At 37.3% G+C, this 22,202-nt stretch overlaps 1 protein-coding gene across 1 annotated transcript in view; it reads left to right on the top strand.

Annotated features, from left to right (window-relative positions):
- The window catches only part of Ano3 (anoctamin 3), a 306,379-nt gene that overhangs the window by 43,601 nt on the left and 240,576 nt on the right, over positions 1-22,202 (top strand). Inside the window, exon 2 of the mRNA XM_059261076.1 lies at positions 2,026-2,100. Within this exon, the coding sequence (XP_059117059.1) occupies positions 2,026-2,100 (75 nt within the window). The remainder of the gene's footprint in view (positions 1-2,025; positions 2,101-22,202) is intronic.

The raw sequence follows: 22,202 nt of genomic DNA, 5'->3' as shown, positions 1-22,202 counted from the left end.
TTTATATCTCATGGGCTGATATTTAAAAGCATTTCAGTACAAAATACACCTTACTGGTACAAAAGATAAGTGATAAGGTAGACTATGGTATTAACATTAATTCTAGTGAACACTAAGTTCTTAAAGCCCAGACCCATATCAAAGCATTCAAAGTCAGAATCAAAATAATGGATACAGATTGTTTTGTTTTTCTTCTCTGGGATGATTTCTAAAAATACTACATGAAAACTTGGGAGTATTTTATTTCAATAATAAAAACTGGTAAACACAAGTTATAGTATCAATCATTTATAAAAGGGGTAAAACCTAAATAAACAAAAGAATTGGTGAAATATTGGGTATTAGAGATTGTTGATTGTTATCATTTTACTGAATAATTGCTGTGAGACAAGATCTATACCACAGGCTTAATTTATATAAAACCTAATAATATATATGTGCCAACTCTAATTTTTGCAACATTTCAGTGTTGTTACTATTCCTATTTTCCAGAAGAATTATGGTCAGAGAGCTCAACCTTCCCAAAGTTTTATAGCGATACTGTTAATAATGTATTGTCCATTACATCTTGTTACATACCTTTATGAAGGAATACTTTTCTCGGTCTCTGTCTCTGTTTTGCTCCCTCTCTCTCTCTCTCTCTCTCTCTCTCTCTCTCTCTCTCTCTCTCTCTCTCTCTCTCTGTCTCTCTCTCTCTCTCTGTGTGTGTGTGTGTGTGTGTGTGTGTGTGTGTCTAGATCAGAGGTTAACTTCAGATACCATTCCTCAAGAGATATCCACCTAGTTCTTTGAAGTGGGGATTCTCATGTAGACCTGAGGTTCATTAATTTGGATAGGGTGGATGGCCAGCAACTCCTAAGAATCTTCCTGTTTCCCCATCCTGGGATTACAAATGTGTACCACCAAGCATCTTTTCCTCCCTCCCTCCCTCTCTTCCTCCCTCTCTCCCTTTTTCACTATCTCCCTCCCTTCCTCCTTTTCTTCCTTCCTTCCATATGTGTGTGGCTGCCTGTGCCACAGCCAGCATATGAATGTCAGAGGACAACTTGTAGGAGTCAATTTTCTCTTTCCACTATGTGGGTCCAGATTTTCAAAGTCAGGTCACCAGACCTCACTGGCTGGTTGAACCATCTCACCTTGCTCCAAACCTGACTTTTTTTTTTCAAAGATTTATTTATTTATTATGCAGTGTTCTGCCTGCATGTATGCCTGCAGACCAGAAGAGGGTGCCGTATCTAACTATGCATGGTTGTTAGCCACCATGTGGTTGCTGGGAATTGAACTCAGGACCTCTGGAAGAGCAGCCAGGGCTCTTAACTGCTGAGCAGTCTCTCCAGCCCCACAAGCCTGACTATTATGTTGGTGCTTGAGACCCTTACACTTGCATAGCAAACACTCCACCGACTGAATTATCTACCAACATAGGAAATTCTTTTCTAAAAGTCATGAGTATCATTAAATATCAATTTTAATTTGGGAAATTGACTTTGAAGCATCACTTAGAGCTGTGTTTTAAAACATAAAATCATAAATTTTACTGACCTTGTGGGCAAACAAGACATTCTAGTACAGATGAGTGAATCAGGAGAAACTGGAGTTAAGAAAATACAGGTCATGGTTGTAGAATTTTGATGACTTAATGTGGCTATGAAAAGGAGCATTTAAGCAAGGAAAATGGTAGAGCTTTCGAGGTTGGGTTTGCAGGATACAAAAGAGCATGTTACTCATGCTGGGAGAATATAATTGGAAAATATGGCCATCCTATGCTTTCTCAATGATGACAGCTAAATCAGCTTACATAACAGCAAAGGGGAACCTGCCCACCTGGTTAGTTTTTAATGCAATTTACTGAACGTTGTGTCTTCCTACACACTTCTTCAGAGCAACTTCAACCTATTCCACATAGTAGTTTTACTGCAGCTACAGTAAATACAATAGCTCTTTTTTTTCATGGTAATTTTCTGTTCTTTCTGGTCTACTGATTTTAGAGAAATTTTGATCTTGTTCTTTTGTTCCCTCTCACAGATGTGCAAAAGTTGTACTCATCTTGTCAAGGGCTTGAGAAGAGAATGTGGGCAGCCCAGGGTGAAGACAATGAAGGTAAGATTTGGGGTTGAAGTTTTAGGTGCTGCCACCAACTCAAAGCCCCAATATATTATGGTAGTAATTTTTTAAGTTTTACTCAGTGTGAAATTCTAAAATAAAAAATTATTTTTACATTTCATATATATATAATGCTATAGCTTATAGAGTAGATTGCAAAACAAATTCACACCTGCTGTTGAATTATTTCCTCACAGCCTAAACTTCTTATGTAATTTCCTGAACTTATAAACTTTTAACTCAAGATTGTATACACACATTATTGGTGTGTTCATTGTTAAAAGGTATTTTTACATCTGAAAATAATACCATCATCTCTGTAGCAAAGGATAATCAGCAAAGACTACTGAATGAATCATGTACTATATATATATATACACATATATATGTGTATATATATATATATATAGACTTTAATATAAGAAAATGTACATTATATGAGGTTCTGGTGTAATTTATATGCATGACTACATATAATCTATATGTAAAAGGTCCAATTTCCCTATAAAATATTTGGAAGTTAACTATATGTAAACCCATGAAAACTAAAATATTATTAATTAAAAGCATATCTAATGCACACCAAAGTTATTGTTTATTAATAGAACTAAAGAATAAGTCACTCAAATGTTAGAATCAAGGGGCCTGGAGAGGTGGTTCAGTGGTTAAGAGCACTTGATGCTCTTTCATAAGACCTACGTTCAGTTCCCATCACCCACATGGTGGCTCACAACTACCTGTAACTATGGTTCCAGGGAATCAATGCCCTGTATACATACATACATGCAGAAAAAAACCTCATGTACATAAACCAAAAATAAATATGTCATTTTTAAGTGATAGAGGTCAAGTAAGAAAAAAATAAAGCAAAATGTAAGCACTGATGATTTCTGTCAGAAAAATATTTCACAGAAGTCTATATTCAAATCCAAAAATACTCACTGTTTAAAGAGCAAATCAAAAGAACTACTTTGGCAATAATAGCCAAATGATGTCAGCTTTCCAAGCCACACAGATAATTTACCTTATCTTGATTCTGGGTTTGACCAAAGCCAGAGGTTTGTTTGTTTGTTTTTTGTTTGAGTTAGGGTTGTGTAGACCTGGCTGTTCTGGAAATTTCTCTGTAAACAAGGTTGGCTACAAACTAAAGATCAGCCTGTCTCTACCTCTCAAGTGCTGGGACTAAAAGCATTCACCACCACCAGGCAACCAAAGTCTTTAGAATAAAATGTTCCCAGAGTATCAATGTGTATCCTATAATGTGTTTGTTTTGGCAATATATGTGCTACGCTCACACTATGAATGTTAGTGTCCCAGGAGTACTATTTTCTATGCCATAAGAATCATTTTATTAGTAATTCATTGATATTAATAACAAATCCTATAAGCTCAGTTATTAGGACTCTACTTTTGTTAAAACAAAAGTATCTGTTCCGTTTTTCTAAAATTTTCATATCTCTCTCTCTCTCTCTCATGTGTATGTGCTCGTGTGTGTGTGTGTGTGTGTGTGTGTGTGTGTGTGTGTGTGTGTGTAATTGATTTATTCCTTTACTGTCTGAAGTCAGGTCAAAGTCTTTCAGTCTGGCATAGCCTAGAATCAGCTGGGAAGAGAGTGTCAATGAAGGATTGCTTAGATCAGGTTGATCAGGTTGGCCTGTGGGCATTCCTGTTCATTTTTTTCCCTGAATTTTATGAGTGAGATTAGAAGACAAACCATGACTGTGCATGGTACCATTTTATGGGCTTCCTCCTGAATTGCACAAGAATAAAGAAAGCCACCTGAACAGTAAACATGCATGGTTTATTCTCTCTTTGCTCTTGGTTATGCTGTGATTAGCTACTTTGAGCTCCTGCATTGACTTCCCCACAAGCATGGACTGTAACCTGGAATTGCAAGCTAAATAAACCCTTTCTTCCATTACAAAAAAGTAGATTGTCTAGAATGTTGTGCAGAAATGTGAGAAGGCTCCCTGTTATCATAATATAGAGAGAACATAGCCGTCTACTTCATTCTTTTTCTCTTTCTCAGCCTTCATCTCTGTTACTTTCTTCATCTTCCAAAGCTCATAATATCTGGGATCCCCAAGGCTCAATTATATTATCGAATCCATCTTCCAAACCAAAAAAATCAAGGGACATAAATACAGAACCAATATTAACATTTCTCTCCTCCTCCTCTTCTCCTGCTCTTCTCTTCCTCCTCTTCCTCCTCCCTCCTCCACCACTTCCTCCACCTGTTCTATTTCTTCTTGCTATTTACTGTGGTGTAACTTTGCACTTTAGAGTCGCAGTTAGTAATCACTTGCTTTAATACTGAGTTTCATAAATCCATATTATTCTTTCTATATTTCACATGTGATACTTGTGCTCTCTCTGTAAATCTCAAGCAGGCCTTTAACTATGCTTTTGGAATAAACAAAGAGAAAGTTGTAGATCGTCATTCTTACATATGGCTTCTGGAAATTCCATATAATTGCCAATCAATCCATACATGTTTATTTATTATCTGTTATTTCCTACGTTTATCTCTCAGTTTATAAAGATCAAATTCACGACAGCACCTCAAATTCCACTTTGTTTATAGATTCCATTTGTTTACCACTCAAATTTCTTCAGCTGGAAACTTCTCTTCCCTTTGTTTTGGGCACTGTCCTGAAGTCTTCCCTTCAAATTCCCAGACAAGGATCAATCTGAAGCTTAGAATATTCAGTTCTTTCAAAGACGTGGCTCACCATGTGGATGATATGTATGGACCACAAAAGAAATTGAAGGAAAAAAATCAATCTATGCTTGAATTTAGAAGAAGTGTGATGGATGAGTTGGAGTCAAGGTGGAAAATTGAACAGCCTTTTTTGATGTTTTAAACAAATACCCTCGTTTTTACAAAAGAAGCTGAAAGATTTGACTATGTGTTCAAACCCTTTAACAAGATAAAACATTAGTAGACCAGATTAAACAACTCCAAGCTCAGATTTGTATTAACTGGATTCTCTGCTGTATGACCTTGACATCAAATAACTAACAACCATTTCTCATGGTTTTATTAAAGTTGTCATCTCTCCACTGGAGAAAAAGGTATAAACAGGCCTGAAGTGATAATAAATCACCAGTCTCCTGTTGCTCACAAATAGGGTACTTTGTCCCAGGGTGAACACTAGATGGAGACACCAAAGTTTACCAGGAAGAGATTCTCATTTCACACCTGTGGGTCTCATTGAGAATAATTATTGATAGTGACCCCTTTCATGCTAAAAGAATAAGCCATCGGCTGGGGATGTAGCTCAATGGCATATAGCATATGTTTAGTATGAAGCACATATGTTTGATCTATAGTAAAATATAAATGAAAGAAGTAAGTAAAAATAAGTTATATAGTCACACTATTACTGGATAACACGTGTCTTAGCTATTACCATACTAAAGTTACACAGATGTGGGTGTGTGTTTGTGTAAATAACTGTGAGATACTCTATAAGATAACCTAGCCAGGCTCAGGACACACTAGTTGATTTCAAAATTAGAACTGTTTCAACCATTTAAACTTATTTTAAGCTTCAAAGATCTATTTTTACAGATACCGTGACAAAGTTTTGGTAAAGTTCTAGTCATGGAAATTCCTAGGAATTCACAGCACAACATTTCCTCAGATCTTTTAAGGTCAATACTGCCTATGTTCTCAGCTGTTATCTGTTTGGAAACCAGAGACCAAGTATTATACTATATATAACCACACTAAAGGTACAATTTAGTGACACATCTCTTAGGAGAAATAGAAAACATAGCTCATGATTAATACTTAAGAGGACATGACTAACTGGCATAGAGGAGTCAAAGAACAACCATGGTTTGCTTTAATTAAGTGTTAACTTTCTTAGTAAGGATAGAGATGTTCAGAAGACATCTTGTGTGGGCTAGTGTATTCAGACAATGAAGGGTCTTGGAGAACTAGACTAGTGAGCAGTAGGTGGAGTACATTCTAAAAAAAACTCTCTCTCTCTCTCTCTCTCTCTCTCTATATATATATATATATATATATATATATATATATATCAAGTGGGTACACAGAAGGGTTGAAAGTAGGAAAAGGAAAGGGAAAATGACATAATTATATTTTGATTTTTAATGCAATTTTTTTAAAGAAGAAGGTAACATTTTTGTCTACCTTATACATATTATATATATACATATATCAAATATATATTATATATACTTATATGAGTATATGTATATGTGTCTGCATATGTGTGTGTGTATATATATGTACATTTAAGCTGAGAGTCTGTACTGATAAACAGAGTGGTATCTAGTTAATAAATCATTAGACTAGATTGTGAGATGCGTATAATGTTCAGTTTTTTTTCATTCATACACATGCATAACTTTACAGAAATCATAATTTTAGTAATGCATATTCTTTTGCATATTCAGCCATTTCTCCTTTTTTCACTTTTGGCTTCTTCTCTCCACATCTTTTTCTCTCCAGCCATATTTATACACCCACCTATGTTAACTAGTATGCAACTTTATAAATGTTCTTCTCATTTGAATAATTGAATAGATTTCATGGTAGGATAAATATGGGATAATGTGACACATTTCTGGACATTAATATTTTCAGTGTTTTGAAACCACAATCAATGATGCAACAGACACCCTGTTGTATGAGTCATTATTTGTTGGCTGTTTTGTTTGTTTTAAATAGTCTTCCAGGACATTCTTGGTTAAAGCATATGCTATCACTTCACTTCCAGTTAAGGCATGAAGAATACTTTCCTTAACATCTATAAAAAATTAAATATATGGCTCCTATCTACTTTCTTGCTAATCAGGATTTTTTCATCACACATTTTATTTTACTGTTTTTATTTTTTATTTGTATTTTATATGACTAATGTGAATTTTTTTCTCCATTTAAAATCATTTTCTTTGGAAAGATTAGAGTTTGAGAATGTAATTGGTAGACATTCTATGTTCTTGTTCTTAAAGCATCATGGAAGAGAGGATTTATTACAGAATTATGAATTGATGCAGGTATAAGATTAGTGGGAGAAAAGAGGCCTCAAAGGGGAAGCTAGAAGCTCAGAGAAAGGTCACATGAAGAGCTTATGAAGCACAGGCATATCAGAGCTTGCCTTCGACCTGAGGTGGAGTCCTGATAAAGCACCAGTAGAGCAGTCAATAGAAAGGATGTGGCCTCCATACTTCCTGGTAAGCTGCAGTTTTAGAAGGAAAAGGAGCTAGACAAGTCAGAAGCAATCTGTCTGTAGCTGTTTCATTCATTATCTCTAAGCACAATTCCCTCCACGCTGCAGTGGTTTTGGTTTCCAACTGCCTTTCAAGACTTTTACTAAGTTTTGATTCTTTTCTGAATTGAAACCATACAAGGAAGAACCTTCCAGAAAACACAGTAGGCTACAGGTGGTACTCTGGTGCATTATAGTACATTATGTAAAGGAGAGAAAATTAGTGAGTTTCCCTTCTTCTAAAGCACTTGTATTTTTCTGTTTCGTGTAACACGTTTTTTGAGAGAAAGCATCTCTTTCACTTTCTCTTCTTCCTTGGCTTAGGGCGTTCACACCACTGGCCTCTTGACTCTTGGCACTCACAGTTTGAGCTGACAGGAGAAGCTGCCCCTTACCTGAGTCTAACTCAGAATTCTCCTTGTCTGTCTTCTCATCTTCCCTCAGAACTCCTGAAAATACTATGAACTCCGACTGTCCTGATCTTAAATGCCAGAAGTAATACCTTCTAACTCTGGCTGAGGTGGCTCTGAGCTCTGCCAATTCCTGTGTTCTATCGTCCATTACCTTGTTTTGTTTTTTCCTATCACACTAACCTCCTGTTTTCAGGAAGTTTTTCTCCTTAGTAGTATAATTTTCTTTCCCTTCCTAAAACCCCTATCTCACCACCTCCAAGTTCCTTCTTTCACAGACCTTCTTTAACACACTTCAATCTTCCCAGTTCTATCTCTCTCATTCCTTTTTCATTCTGGACAAGCCCATGCATCCTAAGAGGAATATACTTTAACATACTGTGTCCCTTCTTTGCCAAAGACATGCTACGTTCTGTACATATTCGTCTCCTACTAAGTGGTTTCCCATCCTCTCATGTTTTACATGTATATCGTTTTTTTTATTTTATTAAAATGATTTCTCAAATTCTAGTTGCACTTTGTTTTCTTTATAATTATTTTCTCCAGTGGTTTTTTTTTTTTCTGATGTTAAGAGGTTCCTTTATAGAGATATCTCCTCCATGCCCTCTATGGGGGATTCCTTACTATGCACAAATCCCATGCCTTGCCTTTTGCTTTTCTTACATATTTAGAATATTTTTTCTGAATTCAGAGCTTTCTTTTTCAAAGACTCACTTCAGCTCTACTCTTTCCTGGACTAGAGGTAATCAGAATACCTCAGTAACATTGTTCTACCTGCCCTAACTTGATTGTCCTGTTTGCTTAGCATTATATTTTCCATTCCCCTATCAAAACTGTTCACAGAATATAGACCTACCTAATCTGTGATGGTTTAAATAGGAATGTTCCACATAGGCTAATAGATATGAATGCTTATTCATTGGCAGGGTTGGGGGTTCATGGCACTTCTTGAGAGGAATTGGGAGCTATAGCTTTGTTGGTTTAGGTGTGGCCATGTTGGAGGAAGTGTGTCACTGGGAGTGTGCTTTGAGGTTTCAAAAGCCAGGCCCAGTGGCTTTCTCTCTTCCTACTTACTGCCTATGGATCCAGACGTAGAACTCTCAGTTACTTCTCTAGCATGATGTCTACCAGTGAAACACCATGCTCCCCACCATGATGATAAGAGACTAAACTTCTGAAACTGTAAGCAAGCCCCAGTTAAATGCTTTATCTTGATTGTTGCCTTGATAATAATGTCTCTTCACAGAAACTGAACATTGACTAAGACAAAATTGCTACCATTGAGTGGTGTAGCCATAAGTGTTCTCAGGTCCTGCCTGGCCCCAGGGTCCTACAGCCTCCTATAAAGTAATCATTCATAGGCTTAATATTATTTACAAATTGTATGACCTATGGCAGGCTTCTTGCTAGCTAGATCTTATAACTCTATTAATCTATAAGTTACCACATGGCTGTGGTATTACCAGTCTACTGGCATCTTGCTGTTCCTTAGGCAACAGCTGGCATCTCTCCTCTGCCTCTCCCTTTCTTCTTCCTGTCTCTATCTTGAATTTCCTGCCTGGCTCTAACGTGACTCGCCATAGTCCAGAGCAGCTTCTTTATAAACCAATCATAGCAACACATATTCACAGCATAAAGAAAGACATCCCACAACAGAGTGGCATATTGCTGTGATAAGTCAATCATGCTGTTAGTTGGAGGAATATGAAACACTTTGGGATCTTGGACTAGAAAATTGTTTGGACACTTTAAGCATGGCTTAACGGGCCATACTAGTAAGAGCATGGAAGATAGTGGTGCTGAGGTTGATGTGAAATGTGGGGACCCAGCAAAAGAGTTTCAGAAGAGAAGAATATTAGTAAGTGATCTAGAGAGTTCTTAAGATATTTTGGTGAAGAATGTGGTGGATTTCTACCCTTGTTCAAAAAATCTTCCTGAGGCTAAATTGAAGTTTGTTAACTTACGGCATTAGCAGAGGAGATTCCAAGACTGCCTAGTATTGACTCTGTTGTATGGTTATTAGTTGTCACTCTTATGCAGATTTATATTAAAAAGGAACAAACCGAGCAAAGAAAAATACAAAATATAGAGTTTGAAATTAAAAGGAGCACCAGGAAGTATAATAGAGGCAAATCCAGTACTCAAAGAGATAAAACGTATGATGGAAAGCCTGGTGCTAAATAAAATAAAGGGACTGGTTACCTCAGCACAAAACCTCTCACAACTAAGCTTCCAACTTATGAAAAGGAATTAAAGAAAAGCTTAAGCAGCGAAGAAAACTATTGAGAACATGTGGTCTTCATTTATCATGGTCTCTTATTCCTTGTTCTCCCTCTCTGTTCTTGATCCATCTGGAATCTCCCGCTCCCCTAAGCTCTCTTTCCCTCAACCCTTGTCCTTCATTACCCCCAATCACGTCCAGGTTGTTCATGTAGATCTCATTCATTTCTCTGTCATTGGGCGATCCCTGTGTTTTTCTTGGGGTCCTGTTTTCTAGGTAGCCTCCCTGGAGTTGTGAGTAGCAGTCTAGTCATCTTTGTTTTACATCTAGAATCCTCCTATGGGTCAGTACATACCATGTTTATCTTTCTGAGTCTGGGTTACCTCACTCAGGATGATTTTTTCTAGATCCATTCATTTGCCTGCAAACCTCATGATGTCATTGTTTTTCTCTGCTGAGTAGTATTCCATTGTGTATATGTACATTTTATTTATCCATTCTTCAGTTGAAGGGCATCTAGGTGGTTTCCAGGTTCTGGTTATTACAAACAATGCTGATATGAACATAGCTGAGCAAGTGCCCTTGTGGTATGATTGAGCATTCCTTGGGTATATGCCCAAGAGTGGTATAGCTGGATCTTGGCGGAGATTGATTTCCAATTTTCTAAGAAAGCACCATATTGATTTCCAAAGTGGTTGTACAAGCTTGCATTCCCACCAGCAGTGGAGGAGAGTTCCCCTAGCTCCACATCCTCTCCAGCATAAGCTGTCTTCAGTATTTTTGGTCTTAACCATTCTGACAGGTGTAAGGTGGTTTCTCAGAGTTGTTTTGATTTGCATTTCCCTGATGATTAGGGATGTTGAGCAATTCCTTAAATGTCTTTTAGCCATTTGAGCTTCCTCTGTTGAGAATTCTTTGTTTAGTTCTATAGCCCATTTCTTAATTGGACTGTTGGGCATTTTGATGTGAATAGGAAGAAGCAAAGTGCTAGAGAGGTTCACAGAAATCCACAAAGATACCTCCACAATAGACTACTGGCAATGGTCGAGAGAAAGCCCGAACTGACCTACTCTGGTGATAGGATGGCCAAACACCTTAATTGTTGTGCTAGAAACCTCATCCAATGACTGAGGGAACCGGATGCAGAGATCCATGGCCAGGCCCCAGGTGGAGCTCCAGGAGTCCAATTGGTGAGAAAGAGGGGGGTTTGTATGAGCGAGAATTGTTGAGCCCAAGATTGGAAAAAGCACAGGGACAAATAGCCAAACAAACAGAAACATATGAACTATGAACCAGTAGCTGAGGAGCCCCCAACTGGATCAGGCCCTCTGGATAAGTGAGACAGTTGATTAGCTTGATCTGTTTGGGAGGCATCCAGGCAGTGGGACCGGGACCTGTCCTCAGTGCATGAGCTGGCTGTTTGGAACCTGGGGCTTATACAGGGACACTTGGCTCAGCCTGGGAGGAGGGGACTGAACCTGCCTGGACTGAATCTACCAGGTTGAACTCAATCCCCAGGGGAGGAGATGGGAATGGGGGGTGGGCTGTGGGCAAGGCAGGGGTCGGGAGGGGGGAGAACAAGGGAATCCGTGGCTGATATGTAAAATTAAATTAAATTATAAAATAAAAAAAAATAGCTGAGAGGGAATTCGAAAAAAAAAAACTATTGAGAACAAAAAGATGATGCATATATAATTGAAAGAGGGTGCTATCTATGTTCCAATGTCTGTAAGAAGCAGAAATTTGCACCTTCAGCCATGTTCTGGCTTTAGAGTCAAGGATACAATAAAGGGGTTGTGTAAGCTCCTTCCCCTGCTAAGGAAAGCTTCTCAAGCCAGGCCTTTATCAAGGATATTCATGCATGGAATCACAGAGAGTTCACTGTGCAATGCTCTGGAGGTGAAGCCTGCATTATGTTGGAATGCCCAAGAGATGTTTAGAGATGCCAGAGCCATGGGATACCTGCTAAGGAAAACCAGACTGGATGTGGAAGTAGATCAAGAGAGAGAAGGTATTGCTGTCAACAAAGCTGAAAGAAGTTAGAGATCTAAAGAGTGCTCTGACATCAGAAATAGAGATGCAGGATTTGTCTAGCTGGTTTTCAGTCTTCCTTTGCTCCAGTAGTTCCTCACTATGCTCCTTTACCTCCGTTTTGGAATGAATATTCTGTGAATTTGGATGTTGAAAGTATATGACCTGCTTTTTTATTTGTATTTTATCAAGAGTTATGCTTAAGAAATTACAATGACTCTCAGAAAAGACTTTGAACTTTACACTTACAAACAGTGTTGATACTATGAGGAATTTTAAAATTGGATAAATGATTTGTATTGGATATGGCTACAAACCCAAGGAGGCTAGGGAGTAGAATGTGGTGGCTTGAATAACAATGGCTCCCATAGACTCAAATATTTGAATGCTTAGTCATCACTGAGTAGCACTACTTTAGAAAGATTAAGAGGTGTGGCCCTGTTGCAGTAGGCATGGCCTTATTGGAGGAAATGTGTCACTGAGGGTGACAAAGCCTAAACCAGGCCCAGTGGCTTCCTCTCTTCCTGCTGCTTGAAGATATGCATACAGAATTCTTTGCTACTTTTCCAGGATGATGTCTACCTGTGTAACACTATGTTCCCCACCATGATAGTAAGATACTAAACCTCTGAAACTGGTAGCAAGCCTGAATTACCACCTAAATACTGGACAAATTTTATTAAACCTGAAATATATGTGTCAGATTGCCATGCGATAGCCTATTGAGGAATGTACCCTATCCATTAGTGGAGAAGGTTAATGGAAGCCTGCCTATTCATCTCCAGGAGAGAGATGACAAAGGGAATATCAGTAGGATGTGCTTCTCGTTCTCCTACCCAGGGGAGAACGTTTTCCTTCAGAAACTCTTTTTAAAATTACTACAGATAGTATTGATGTTTTACAATTGTCCCAAAGTAATTGACAGTCCAGTTTGATACTCTGACTTTTTGTCCCTGAACAACATTCCAACACGTATTTCCAGGGAAATTGAGGTTGTAGCTGAAGGAAAGCGGGAGGACATAAAGTTGGGTAGAGGAGAGAGGGAGGGTCTGGGAGATTATGGGAGAAAATAAAACATGATCAAAATATATTGTATGAAAAAAATGTTTTCAAAAAGCTGACAGAGTCCAAAATGGAAAAAAAAAGAAAGTAGCTTTCATAAATACATTTTAACTTTTCAAGTATAATATATACTTGATCTCTGAAGAAGGAGATACTTACTATAGTTTTCAAGTAAACATGACAAGCCAGTCATAAGAGTAACACTATAATACTAATCAACTACTTAAAACATTATGTGCAAAAATATTTATTTACTGGGAAAATATCCTTGATACCTATTGATAAATATAGACAGCAAAAGTACATTACTTTTATAAAGGGTATATGTATATTTAGCTGTAATAATTACAAAATATAGCTAAGTCTGCCTGAAGGTAATATGGAATAAATGATTCTATTTTCTTTTGGTTAGTGTTATTTTAATCTTATTTTCCACCAGTAATAGAATGACATATGCTAGGTTGACTTTGTTCTAGTGTAATTATTACAATTATTGTAATTATTCTCAAATTATAAAAATACTATATATTTTAATTTAAGGAAGAGATACTTGGTGTAGTGGTTTGAATGAGAATGGCCTCATAGGCTCATATATTTAGCTGAAGTAGGTGTTGAGACACTAAAAAGGGTATTAATTCTATAGCTGCTTTCTTATTAAAGCATTGAGCAGAAGCATGAAATATGAACTTTCATATAATAAATTACCATGTTCTCTGATCTAACTCTCTACCTTCTCTTGATGCTATATTCTCAAACAAATCATTTGTGTTCTTGTCTCAAATCTGCTGGGTAAAGATTATAACTCAGGAGGCTAACCTCAGACAAGATGAGGATATTGATTTTCCTCCGCTCCCTTTTCTTAGTAACATCTATTAGGCTTGTCATTTCTGAATGATGCTCTGAGCACCAGCCTGGGTGTCAGCAAGACTGGCCTGATTAATTTCATTGTTACACTATACCTAAATCCAGGACAATAGGCTTTGGAGGAAATAATTGTTAAATACACTTCACCCTTCCTAGTATGATTGCATATTTTTTCAAAAGTTTGAATTGTGTCTCTAATAAAATATGGAGATAAATGAGAATTAAAATTTATTTGATACATTTTATATATATATATATATATATATATATATAAAACATATACATATTTTAGTAGATTGCCTTTGTCTTTGATCAACAAAAGGAATAACTGCTAATACCACTAAATAAATACATTTCTGAAGAGATTTTACAGTTTTAAAATTCATTTCTTTGTACTTTACAAGCATATATGAAGCCTATGGAAAAGGAACTACACGCACTGGTCTATGAAGAAAGATAGTTTCCTAATCTATACTTAATCCTGTGGTAATATATTATATACCCTAACAAACTTGCCTGAGGATCAGAGAAGCAGAACAGCCAACCACTAGTTCTTACCTCTATGAAATTCTCAGCCTAAAGAGAGAGTTCCTGTTTCTTCATACCTTATATACCTTTCTCTGCCCTGCCATATTCCTTTCTGGGATTAAAGGCATGTGTGCTTCTGAAGCAAAGACATGAGATCTCAAGTGCTGGGATTAAAGGTATGTGACACCACTGTCTGACCTCTATGTCTAATCTCGTGGCTGGCTCTGTCATCTGATCCTCAGACAAGTTTATTAGGATATACAATATATCAGTACACAATCCACCCTCAAGGAGACCATCTCTCTCTCTAGTATCTCCTGGGGTCTTGAGGGAAATATTGAAAGTAGAATACCTAATTGCAATTTGCTGAAGTAATTACTCTGCATATTTTTGGCCTGTTTCTTCATTTTTACATTTTGCAAAACATTGAAAATCATTGTGTATATTATACTAATCATGACATTAACTGAAAAATACAGAAAATAAACAATTTTTTCAAAGCATTAAAATTTGGAGAATGTTTTGAAACCAAGAGCCACCAGTAAAAAAAATCCAACACAGTTTAGTCTTCCTATTGAGGCAACTTAATGCACACTGCTAAACATTTTACAACGGCGATATCAGTCTAAAAACACTTCACCAGATCACAGGAAGATTTCTTCTAAATAAGGCCGTTGTTCTAACTCTTCTTTGTTCACTTTCTACTCCTAATACATACATACTCTGTTTTACATGCACATACACACACACACACACACAGACACATTTCCCCTGCTTTTTTTGCAATGTCTTTCCTATCAAGCAGATGGAGCTTAAATTTTCCCCAGCCCCTCACAAAGCTGTTTCTCTAGCAACCTTCCCTAAAAGACTGATTTCAAAACAAGCAAAAATGTTCTTTAAATCTCCTGCTAATCAATCTGGCAGTACAAACTCAAATGGTTTTTTTTTTTTTTTTCTAAAAAGAAAGGTAACCAAGTATATATGAAGATGATTTAATCATAGCTATATCACAGAGGTGAATGAGATGAGATTGTTCTAAACTCATTGCTTAAAAATAATCAACTTGAAAAATCTCAGTTCACTTCCAGTTCAAACCTCAAACCATTGTATCCTTTCTTTCTTCCTGCCGGCAGCTGGTCAGTACATTAGTTGGAGGCAATCAGAGATCATATGTAGAGGTTCTAGGAGGCTAAAGTACTGTTCCTATGCCTGGAAGTGTCTTCTAGAAACAGAAGCTTTTAATTCCTTTCCATGAGTCTCATGATAATTAATAAAATTAGATGGTTGCATCGCAAAGTTATTCCTTATTCCAGGAGTTTTGAAACTATTGAAAGCAAATCAGATCTCTACTGAAATCACAGTGACAAGGATTTATTGTGTGTTAGTTTCCTTCTATGATTCAGTTCCAAAATATACTGCCTGGTTTTAGCCTCACGTGTGAGGTTTGAGTTGTCTTAGAATCTCAATAGTTAGAGGGCATCTGAATGAACTATGAGTTCAGTTTTACCATCATTTTAACTTCAGATGATATAAACAGAGAAAGACAAACCAGTCTCAGGGTGGTCATTCACTGCTCCTGGATTTGGTCTAATTGTCTTGAAAAGTAGCTGTATAAAAGTATTTCTGTTTACTTTAAATTTCAGATGATGACATATTACATCATTCTCCCCTTCTTTTTCTCTATCCAATCCCTCCCATACATCCCTTCTTGTTCTCTTTCAAATCCATGATGTCTTTGAATATCAATTGTTACATGCATATATATTTCTGTATATACATATATATTTCTAAATATAACCTCCTCTGTCTGTCTAATGTTACTTGCATATGTTTTCAGGGATAACCATTTGGTATTGGATAACCAATTGTTCTCTTTCAAGAGGAAGACCATTTCTTAGCATTCCTTAGTTGCCTGTAGGGTTGTGTTCTCTTGGGATTCCCCCTGTCTAGTTTGGCATGTCCACTGGGTGCTGTCCTAATTCAGCTCATGTTTGACCAGTCATCTTCATCAGCCTTATGGGAGTGTTTTCTGACATTACTAGGAGACACAATCTTATAGCAAATTCCCCTATCCTCTGCCTCTTAGAATCTTTCTTCCCAATTCTTCAGCAATGTTCCCTGAGCCAGAGGTGTGGGAGTTGTTTTATAGATGTATCCATTGAATTTACACTCTTTTTAAAGACTTGTTTTTATTTATCTGATGTGAATAGTGTTTGGCCTGAATGTGTGTATGTGTAACATATGTGTACAGAGTCTTCAGAGACTATAATGATCCTCAGGGACTAGAGTTAAAGAAGATTGTGAGCTTCCAAGTGGGTGCCAAAACTAGTCCTTCTGAAGGAGCAGTAAGTGTTCTTTAATGCCCTTCCCATCTGTTCAGCCACCTAACATGTGTTCTTGGAGACAATGGGTAGGTCTTTGCTAGGTCTTCATTTCACAATAGACACACTTGAGTCCATTACCTGTGACATAGCATTTCCTCAGTGTGTGTGTGTGTGTGTGTGTGTGTGTGTGTGTAGCTACTACTCATTGCTCAGTATCGTGGCATATTCTTCTAAAGTCCTTCTACTCAGAGTGGATCTCAGTAGCACCTGTTCTGTCTCCATCTCTGTTGACTTCTTCCTTCCTCTCCGTTTTTGTTTCAGATTACTTCACAGCTTGCTACTGTAATATCAAAAGTACTCTGAGAACAGCCTAATTGATGCTATCCCCCTTATAAGTCACCTTTACAAACAGTAATCAACTGGAGCGTTAAGCTTCTGAGTTCTATAGACCTTGGTGTAATGGGGATTTCTTTCTTTGAAGCCGATCTTACTTCTGTAGTCTTTGAATCATACAACCTTACAAAGATTAAAAAAAATTTAATTGTAACTCAACCTATTTGAGGTTTTTAAAATTGTGAAATAGGATTATCACTTTAAAACCTGCTTTTATTTGGACCTTAAATTCATTCTAAATTAATTAGTCTGACAAATCTTCAAATTCAGGAACCAACAGACACTTTATTTTATATCTGTTCAATAATACCTTGTTTATCCTGTTCTGGGAGGAACTTAAGGGTTGGAGTCAGAAAGCTCTGGTTATATGGGAAAAAAAGGAGGTTGCACTGGAATGTTTGTGGAGCTGCTTCTTGCTCTGATTTGACCACTGCTGTGTGGTCCTCCAAAGGCTGTTCCATTTCTTTGGGTATTAGGCACCTTCATTTCAAATGCGGTTCCCATTTATGTAATAATGGGACTTACGAGTTGCTGTGAGCCTCCCTTTCTTTATAGTATAATATAAATTATTGTTTTTATGGCTTTTACACGATTATATTGTATACCATGGGTGATATTTCTTCAGCACCTGTTTGGAAGAATTAAACATTGCAGGATCACTCACACACACACACACACACACACACACACACACATACACACACACACACACACACACACACACACACACACACACACTACACAAATGAAATCGAAGTAGCTGAAGCAGAAGAGAACTTTAAATGCAAAGTGCTAGACCTTACTGCTTATCTACTAACACAGACCATGGATGCTCTGGTGGCCTCCCCCACATTTAAATTTAAGATGGAAAGAGGAAAACAGCCCTGCATCTGTTAGTACCCTCGTGTCGGGACAGATTCCAACTTCACCCTTCTTTATTTGCAGATCAACTTCTAGGAAATTAATACTGGTGCCTGGGTGTGCTAAGGAGGCTCAGAGCTTGAAAATGAGCGCATTCATGACAGCTCTAGAGCAACGCTTGGATTTATGCGTCCTCCTTAAGAAATTTCTGCCTCTCCCACACACACCAAACCCCTTGCAACACCCACCCTCACTGCAGCACGGAGAAACAGCCTGGATGTGGGGTTATTACAGAAGTAGCCACTGAGGGGAGCCGGTCGCGGAACTGCCCTCCCACGTTGCTATGACGATGAGACTGGCGGGCAGACAGCCTTCAGAGCTAAGTGCTGGCTAAAGCAGGTGTCAGATTGCGATGAGCTAGGTGGTTCCGGGATTACTCAGAGCCCCAGGAGTGTCTCCGGAAAGTCGGGCTACTATTCTGCTGCATCCCTCTCGGACAGCTCCTTAACTCCACCGGAACAGGCAGAGTGAAAATGGTCCATCACTCAGGCTCCATTCAGTCCTTTAAACAGCAAAAAGGTCAGTGAGAATTCTCTCCCTGCGGGCACCACATCCCGATCTGCATTTCATTGCAGCTATGCGGGAGCATCCTTTCCACCTGTGTGTTGAAGACCTAAGGGACTCTGTAAAGTTAAGACCCCCTTTTTATAGATGTTTCACCCTGCATAGGCGATGAGTCTGATATCCGGAGCCGCACAGAGCCCCGGAGGCAGCAGAATCTGTCTTGTCAGGACTTGTTTGTATGTCTCTTAACTATCCTTCAGTGCATTGCAGTGAACTCTTTCAGCAGAGAAGGTCCCTACAGTACCCTGGGATTTGAAGACGGAAAATTTTGGGTGACATTTGCCCCAGTGGATGCTTCTAGTGCCGCTTAAGGTTCACAAGAGCAAAATTCATTACTTTTGCTGAGCTAGGGAAATCGTAGGATAAATGATTTCGTGGAAAATTCCAGAAGTTGGCCGGTCCCAGATGAAAAATCTCTGTAATTTCCTTAGAAAACTTTATCTTCCGACCCCATGTATGATTCTGGGTTTCCGGTTTTTATAGTTATTGAGTTTTTCTTCCAGGAACTTCCCAGCGTATCGTTTAGCTTTTACAAATTTCTCACTAGTTGCACGGTCAGATCAAGAATGATCATCACTCTTTGTTCTGTTTTTTTACTTATTTAAACGGATTTTCATAAAGCACATTTTTTTTGAGAGACACAGATTCTGGGAATTTTATTGTCTGATGGATTTATTCAACACTACTGGCATTTAATGAATGAATAATGGTAAATATGTCATATTTCCTTTATGCTTGCTAAAATATGTAATTCTGTAGTATTACATTTGTTAATTAAAATAAGTATTTATTGAAATATTATTACTCTCCTTCTGTCACTGCTAGTATTCCTTCTCCAAATGGTTTAGGGTAGATCTTTGGCTTTGTTTTTAAGCAAAAAACCTTGGATAACCCCAGAATAACTTAGTAGGAATTCATTCTTCAGGCATAATATCATGCTGAAAGAGCTTCTAGTCAGGAACTATAATCTGTACAAATTCACATGCTCTAGTGTCTTTTGAATATATGTTAGAATTGAGGATGAAGTGAGAGACTGTGGGAGTAGACTGAAATTTGGGCTCCTATGCAGTTCTATTTAAGCTCAAAGATTTCCAAACAAAATTCAAGAAGTTTCCTTTCTTTACATCATTAAACACATATAAACATTAGGGACAAAAAGAAAGAAATAGAAACCTTGAAACTACCTCATCCAGTTATGTTCTAATGCTTTGGGAGACCTAGATACTTGAAATGTCCCCCAGAGTATCCATATTTTGATTCATGTTGTATGTTAGGAAGCAAAGAGTCATCAACTTTGAGATTGGTTGTTTTTACTCAAATGAGTGATAGGCTTGTTCAATTCATGACATTTTGCAGTTTCCATTTTATAATGCACCATAAGCCAGTTGTTTTCAAATCTCACATTTTGGCACACACAAGAAAAAAACAACTTTAGCAAAAACATAAACTTGAGAAAATGGAGGTCCCCAAAAGAAGCAATAACTTTTAACTAAATGGTTCTAGTTGTGTTTTGTTTAACACCACTTTCTTTCATTTGTTTTCCCCCCTCCAGTCCCTCTGTGTTTCCTTCTGTCAAGCCCTCCATGACCCTTGTCTACTCTCTAGCTGACAGCCTGTTTTTTCTTTATTATTGTTATAAGCAGACATACTCATGTGCGTGTATTATGAATATACACACATCGAGTCTATTTTTATTGTTCGTGTGTTTATAATTTCAGGACTGACCTCTCTGTATTAGACAACCAATAAGGGATACACCTCTGGGAGAGGATAATTCTTCTCCCAGCAGACATTAGTTGCCTATGGTTCTTTGTCTAGGTGTAGGACCCTGCTAGGAAATGGTAACTCACATTAAGGATCAGCTATTTTAATTTTTTCAATAGGAAGAAGCATGATAACACTCTGTGTTCCCTCTGACCTGGAAGTGCTTTCCAGGGCTGCTCACCACACCATTGCACACTAAAGTCAAAGGGAATTCTGTACTGAAATTCTAGAGTCTTAGATTTCAGTCTTGCCTTTGGTGCTAGATGAACAATTTTGGAAAGTGTTTATCTACTTTTGATAATAATTTATGTATAATATGAAGACTGTTGATTTCTGACCTTCTGTTCTCCCTCCCTCTACTGATTATACATTTAATGTTAAATACATAAGCTAAGAGGTTTCACCATATTTCCACCCATTCACATAATATACTTTGATCATGTCATCATCTTTATACACTTTATCCCTCTTTCCTATTCCCCTTCCTCTTTCCAGTGTCTTGTACTTCCACTTTAGTTTCATATTCTTCTGCTACCCCACCCTCAATTTCCACATATGAGAGAAAACACACAATATTTGTATTTGTGGAACTGGGTTTCTAAAACTTCTCATGTCCAATTCCATTAACTTATAGTAAACAACGTCATTTCATTCATCCATATAATTTGATAATTTCATTCATCCGTATATGGGCACATAGAGTAATTCCATGGCTTGGTTATTATGAATAACGCTACAACAAAAGTGGGTGTGCAGGTATCCCTACATTAAACTAACTTTTATCCTTTTGGATAGAAATGATATGTCAGGATCATATGGAAACTTTATTTGGGAAACATCCATACTGGTTCTCCCTGTGGCTACGTTTTTTTCTTTTGTTGGACAGGACATGCAGTTAGCAATGTGAAGGTAAAGATTTTTTTCTTCTGATCTACAAGAAGAAAGTCCTATTTTAATTTCATATTTAGGAAATTATTTAGTTTAGTGAACCAATTGTGCCATTTATTTTTATTTTATTCAAGTGAATTTAATATCCATTAAAAAGCATCACTGACCACTCTGAATTGGACAATCAACAAGGAGTCTCATTCATGGAAGAAGCTAATTATCCTTTCCCCAGGAGTCACTAGCTGCCTGTAGATCTACGTCTAGGAAACACAGAATACACTGTCATCAGGCATTAAGACCTAAATATTCATGGATATTGGAGATGTATGTAATTATACATTTGTTAATAAAATACAATCACGGATAATGCTCATTCTAATTAATAAAACCAGTGGAGATGACAGAATAGTTATCTATAAAAAACAAACAAACAAACAATTGTTAGTCCAAAATCTCCACTATTGGATATAAAGCAGTAGTTCTCAACCTGTGGGTCACAATCCCTTTTGGGGAGTCACATATCAGATATACTGTATATCAGATGTTTACATTGTGATTCATAACAATAGAAAATTACAGTTATTTAGTAGCAATAAAATAATGTTATGGTTGAGGGTCACCACATCACGAGGAACTGTATTAAAGGGTCACAGCATTAGGATCTATTTTTTTTCTATTTGTCCTGCACATTAATCCTGCATGTGCTACTTACAGCTTTAATATTAAGTCTGTTAGTGCTTGTCTGAAATGAACATAATATCTAATGTACAGTATTATAACAGAACTACAAATCTGTGTGACAGGTAGTTAGTATCCAAAATTTAATGACTATTAAAAGGCTCATTATTATCATTTTCAGTCTTACCTATCTTTTTATTGACATAGT

This window comes from Peromyscus eremicus, chromosome 4 (assembly GCF_949786415.1).
Source record: "Peromyscus eremicus chromosome 4, PerEre_H2_v1, whole genome shotgun sequence".
Classification (NCBI taxonomy): Eukaryota; Metazoa; Chordata; class Mammalia; order Rodentia; family Cricetidae; genus Peromyscus; species Peromyscus eremicus.
Note: the sequence above shows the minus strand (reverse complement) of the source record. Positions and strands in the feature narration are given on the sequence as shown.